The sequence below is a fragment of the Notechis scutatus genome, chromosome Z (assembly GCF_049901735.1).
Source record: "Notechis scutatus isolate UNSWTSFEM ecotype Mainland chromosome Z, rNotScu1.2, whole genome shotgun sequence".
NCBI classification, from domain to species: domain Eukaryota; kingdom Metazoa; phylum Chordata; class Lepidosauria; order Squamata; family Elapidae; genus Notechis; species Notechis scutatus.
This window is the reverse complement of record NC_142025.1, coordinates 132,842,081-132,848,401: the sequence shown is the minus strand read 5'-3', so window position 1 is coordinate 132,848,401 and position 6,321 is coordinate 132,842,081. Positions and strand designations below refer to the sequence as shown.

The 6,321-nt window shown below is 42.7% G+C and overlaps 1 protein-coding gene across 1 annotated transcript; it reads right to left on the bottom strand.

Annotated features, from left to right (window-relative positions):
* Window positions 1-1,086: 1,086 nt before the first annotated feature.
* On the bottom strand, window positions 1,087-4,924 carry LOC113421749 (uncharacterized). The gene is given in 3 exon segments (XM_026682316.2): window positions 1,087-1,971; window positions 1,974-2,271; window positions 4,653-4,924. Coding segments are annotated over 2 exon segments (777 nt in total). The 5' UTR covers window positions 4,653-4,924; the 3' UTR covers window positions 1,087-1,492.
* Between the last annotated feature and the right edge of the window lie 1,397 nt (window positions 4,925-6,321).

Below are 6,321 nucleotides of genomic sequence, written 5' to 3'. Positions count from 1 at the left end.
ACCCCTGACTAGAAGACTTCCGAGGACCTTCTAGCCCTATGAATCTATGATTCTAACACATACTGTCATCCTGACCAGGGACAGTGGTAAAGACAGGGCTGGCCTTTCCTCTGGTTGTAAAAAAAAAAAAAAAATAGCTGGACTGTACTAACTAACTTCCCCTTTCTTGTTACAGATAAGGGAGTGAATAGTTTAAAAATAATTCAAAAATCATTGTGGGCTCAGTTATAGTCATAAGTCATGGACCACCTCACAACAACAGGGAGAAGTAAAGGAGAGGGAGAGAGGGAGAGCGAGTGAGAGAGGTTTCTGTTACAAAGGAATGATTTAAACCTGGTTTCCTCGATGTCAGTCCAACATCTTATCTTCTATCCCATACTGGCTCTCTCAACCTAAGGAATATCACTTTTTATAAACATACTGTTGTGGTCTGATGGTAGCCTGCGGAGATGGCAGCAGAGTCGACAGTGGGGAGGAACATTGGCCAGTCCGGGAGTCTGGGGAGGACTCAGACGAGGGTCCTGCATCCGACACAGAGATGGGGCCGGGGCCAACTGGGAGTTATGTGCTGACTCCGGAGCCTCCAAAATCTGACAGCAACGAGGCAGAAAAACAAGGGGGGGGGGCTTTTCCCACTGTACACGTGCACATAGCTGCCAGAAGGCAAGAACAGTTAAGACAAAAGAGGTGACTTGGGAGTAAGGCTTGGAGGTGATTGGCCCCTCCCATAAGACATAAAGGAAGAGCAAAAGGACATGAGCCTTTGCAGGAAGCAACTTTGTTTGTACTGGTCGGTTTAAAACCTGAAGCACTATGTTGAATTTGTGCTCTGTTTGGCCTTGTATAACTAATTGGAAGTTTAGTCGTTGGCAGCATTTCAAGAAAGATAAAGGTGCGTGCTTATCAGCCTTATCCCGAAGGACTTCCCTGGGACTCTTTACAAACTGTTTGAGACTCATTATGGGCTGTGAATGAATAAAATTCACAGCCATTGAAATAAAGAAAAAGGGTTTTGGGACTAACGTGTTTGTTAGTATCTCAAGAAGCCTTGGTCAGAACACATACACATTTCAGAACTTTCACATCTTTTCCTTTCTTATTAGATTTATTTGTCCAGAACATGTTCCAAAATTTAACACTTTTAGTAAAAATTTAGCCATTCATATGTATTTATATATATATATAGGATGGGTACTTACATGTATGGTATTCAGCTTTGTTCGGATAGATAGATAGATAGATAGATAGATAGATAGATAGATAGATAGATAGATAGATAGATAGATAGATAGATAGATATAGATATAGATATAGATATAGATATAGATATAGATATAGATATAGATATAAAATAACTCATGAAAGAAGATGGAAGATGGCAAAGAAAGAACAAGGAATACTATTCTTGAAAATACAGAACTTGAAAAGGCAAGTTTTGGGGGCAGCTAGTAGAAGGATTATTATTATTATTATTTGTCACTGTTCACACATATCACCGGTGGCACCGGAATATCTTCACAAGTCGTAAGAGGAGGCAGGACAGGCAAACAACCACATTGACGATGGCTGTGAAGATCAACCCCCACAAGGCTACTTGCTTGTCCACTTGGCCCAATATGACACATTCAAGAATTGGGGGACAGGCCTGTCTCTCCAGAAGACACCGGAAGGTCGTTTCAGACACCAACGGAATCTGCAGAGCAATTACAACCCAGAGGAATATCAACTCCATTACCAGGACAAAAATCACCAGAAAAGCAGATGCTGCTAAGTACCAGGTAGACAGAGTAGAAATCTTGGCATCGGATGCAGCTACATTTCTTTCTGAGGTGGCTTCTTTGAGAGAGGGATGCAATTCTGTAGCCGCCATAGCATAATTGACATCATCAGGGTTTGCTTGCTTTTCCTCTGCTGCCCTCGTAGCTTTTTTCTGGTGCTTGGATACAACACTTATGAGCCCCATAAACCCCACGGGAATAGGCCAAGCAAAAAACCAAGCCCCCATACTGAAGAGATGGGAGAAGAGAAGTGTTGGTTGAAGCAGAGAGCTTGACAAAAAGGCTGAAGGTGTTCCTCCATTGTTGTCTTCGTCCAGTTACAGACCAGGTCTGCCTTTGCAGAAGACCAGGGGTCATTGGCTAGGAGGAGAGCCACCAGGCGTAGGCCCAAGAGGAGGTACCATGGGGCCAGGCCAAGACCATCAGATTTTCCTCCAGGGAGCATCATAGTTGGCTGAAACAGTCGGGCCAGACCGGTAACCAAAGCCGCCATCTATGGAGACAAGAGAAGGGATAAGAGAGAAATAAATCTAATTCAGGAGGCCATTTCTCCCTTCCTTCCTTCTTTCCCTCCATCCTTCCTCCCTCCCTCCTTCCTTCCTTCTCTCCTTTCCATTGTCCCTCCCTCCTTCTCTCCCTCCCTCCCTATCCCTTCTTTCCATTTTCCCTCCCTCCCTTTCCCCCTTCCTTCTACTCCTTCCTTCTCTCCTTCCTTCCTTCTTCCCTCCCTCCCTTCCTTCTACTTCCTTCTTTTCTTCTTTCCTTCCTTCCTCCCTCCCTTCCATCCATCCACTCCTTCCTTCCGTTCTTCCCACTCTACTTTTGGTCAGTTGATGGAAATCATTTTCACTGTGCATTGGCTAAGTCTTTCCTTCCTTCCTTCCTTCCTTCCTTCCTTCCTTCCTTCCTTCCTTCCTTCCTTCCTTCCTTCCTTCCTTCCTTCTCCTCTCTCCCTCCCTCCCTCCTAAATAGATTCCAAGTATGCAAGCATGACAGTGCACAAAAGAGATAGGTCACTATAAAATGAATTTTTATGAGTTGATTTCAAACGGATCACATGAGATTGGGAGGTGGAAGCACTGTTTATGAGTGAAAATGACCAGAGAGTGAAATGATTATTAGCATTTGGCGTCCCGTGGAACCTTCTTTCACGGAAGATGAAGAATGGGATGAGTTTGCAACTTACTAAGTTACAAATCGGGATCAAGGTTAAAGAAGGGGGGGGGGAAACTAAATGAAGCAAAACAAGAGAAGAGGAGAATCGGCAAGGTTCATTGAAGCCCTGCTTGTTCTTTAGCAGCTGCTGGTTCTCTTTCAGGATTTCTGCTGCTCAAGTAACGGAGGCACAAATCCCGACAAGTGGGATTTTTCCAAACATTTGGAGAAAATTCCCCTTGCTGGATCCCAGCAAAGTTCTTCATATTGAGAAACCGAACTGCAGGATGGATGGATGGATGGATGGATGGATGGATGGATGGATGGAAGAGGAAGGAAGGAAGGAAGGAAGGAAGGAAGGAAGGAAGGAAGGAAGGAAGGAAGGAAGGAAGGAAGGAAGGAAGGAAGGAAGGAAAGAAAGAAAGAAAGAAAGAAAGAAAGAAAGAAAGAAAGAAAGAAAGAAAGAAAGGATTTAGTCAATCAAAATCAACTGAATTCCTTCAACTGACCAAAAGTAGAATGGGAAGAACATTATCCAATCATTGCACCATCCCCTGAGCTACCGCTGTACATGAAATAAAGAAAAAACCCCACAGTCCTTCTCTACACAAAAAGTAAATAACCTAAATTGTTTGTACTTCCCTAAACACCACTTTTTTCAGGACATGCACCTCTCTGTGTTTGTTGGGTACTTTCTGACAAACGCAGTCTAATTAATATGACAAGAAGTTATCTGAGGGAAAGTGAATGATAAAATGTGTAAATAAAAATACTGAAATCTTAGCAAAGGTTTATTCCTCTGATGCATTAAAACTGCCTGAAATTAGCGAAGGTAAACTATTAATTTATGACTAGAGACCAAATCATGAAAAATGTACTAGAGGAAGCAGGTGATACAGGAAGATTAGTAGTAATATTCTAATGGGTTCATACAGGTAGTCATCAACTTATGACCATGATTGAGCCCAAAATTTCCATTGCTAAGCAAGACAGTTGTTGAGTGAATTTTTCCCCATTTGCCACAACTGCAATGATTCACTTAACAAGAAAAGTTATAAAACAGGGCAAAACTCACTTAACAGTTGCTTAGCAACTGAAATTTTGGACTCAAAATTGGCAATCGGCTGCCAATTTTGCTGAATTTTACATCTTCCACTTGTAGAATAACAGTAAATAAAATGAAAATGCACAAGGCTTTGAGGCTGCACAAGGCTAGGAGCTGTTTACATGAAAGGACCTAAAATGTAGATGTTGCAGCTTTTCAATTTTAATGAATTTCCTTTTCTCTCCTCCTCCTTTCCTTCTCCACTTTTTTTAGGGCAAAGTAAATGAAAATACAAAAGGATTGCAAGTAGTCTAGACTTGTTTCCCACTAAAGAGAGAAAGTGATAGAAAGGAGAAAAGCAGCTCCTTTGCAAAATTAAAACTTGGAGCAGGATTTAGGAGACAGTCCAAGAACATAGCTGGGCTTTTTGGTTGGTTTGTGAACAATCTTTGCCAACCCAACTTTCTTACCTTTAACCCATTCAATCATAAGAGGAATTCTGGGTCAGCAAAGATCTCCTTGAATTAAAGCATGCATGTGAAATTTTTCTCTTTACCGTCCCTCCTTCCTGTGCCCCCCTTCTTTTCCTCTGCTTTTGTCCAACAATTCTCCTAATATTCAGTCAAACCTCTTACATTGTGAAATTTCCCTGCCTTAGAACATCAAGTTCTTACCTTTACTCTTTTCTCGGTGTCTTTCCTTCCACCGTCTTAGGCTTCTTCACTTTCTTGCATCGGCCATCTGTCTGGTACTTCAAAATAGAAAAAGTATTTATTTTTGTTCCAGATTATCCAAATTAGGATGGGCTGCTTAGTGAGAAGTGGAAAGCTGAACTGAAACTACCTTCTCCAAGTAAGAATAGCTGCTGTCCCCATCCAGCTGCACACTGGAGGTTGCCGCTTCCCCACAAAGAGACATGAACAAAGAACAATGCAACTTCATTCATTGGACGCCTTCTCTCTTGCGAGCTTTTATGTGCTGTGTTTTTTCTATCAGTGGCCTTCCCATGTCCAGCCCAGGGATGGAAGGGATGAGCTAAGACCCCGGAGAGTCTGTTTTCCTCCCTTTTACAGAGGCTTCCCGGGAACAGATTCAAAATAAGTGTCTAACAAAAGCAAGAGATGTGCCAGGTTTCACAGAATAATGGCTACAGATCACAAACAGTGAGAATGCAGATACGGCCTGTGGTGTAAGTCTCTCTCCTTCCCCTGAACTAAAGGCAGGCTTAACAGAGTAAGAGAATAACAGAGTTGGAAGGGACCTTGGAGCTCTTCTAGTCTAATCCCATGCTCAAGCAGGAAATCTTGTATCATCCCAGACAAATGTTTGTCCAATCTCTTATTTAAAAACTCCAGTGTTGGAGCACCCACAACTTCTGAAGGCAAGCCATTCCACTGATAAATCGTTCTAACTGTTAGGAAATATCTCCTTAGTTCTGTTGGAAGAATTATCCTTCTGGGTTCAGTTCCCAGTGGGGAAAAAGATACTGGAAACATGGAGGCTGTTTGGGAAGATGGTTTAATGGTGGACAGGACCACATGGCTTGGAGCTCCAAAGTGAAAAGGATGATCACATGCTCCAAGGTGAAAAGAGAAGATCAGGAAGGGCTGATATGCTGAGAGTGCCTGGGTTTTATAACCTTTGTTGGGATTTGAATTGGAGCTTGTATTGTGATTGGTTGTCAGACTCCCATGGGGCCATGCAGGGACAACTCTGTAGGCTGTCCTGAGTCCCAAGCTTGGTTGAGCCTTGCTGGATGATGATGCACTGAAAGGGCTTTGGGCAATTGCTGTAGCTTTACCTGGAGATCTTTGTTATGTAAAGTATTCTGGGCCAGGCCTTAATGGCCCACCCATTAACAAGGGTGGGGGTGAGCTTCAGCTTCTGAGGTTAGTTTCTGCTTCTGAGTTTCTCCTCTTTTTAGGGGAAATGTTCTGCCTTTTTAATATTTCCTAGGATATTTCAATTTTCTAAGAGAGGGGTGGGTGCTAAATTCCTATAGTTCTAGGTTGTTTCTTGATTAGTTTTCATCCATCCATCCATCCATCACTTCTTGTCCTGCCTTCAGGTGCTTTGGAGAATAAGTTGACCCCCTTCTTCTTGTGGCAGGCAGCCCCTCAAATATTGGAACACTGCTGTCATGTGACCCCTTGACCTTCTTTCAATTAAAGTAGATATACCCAGTTCCTGCAACCACATTCTTCATGTGTTTTGTCCTCCAGTCCCCTAATCATCTTTGTTGCTCTTCTCTCCACTCTTTCTAGAGTCCTGATACCCTTTTTTATATCATGGTGACCGAAACTGGATTCCTTATCCCAAGTGTGCCCTTACCAAGGCATTATG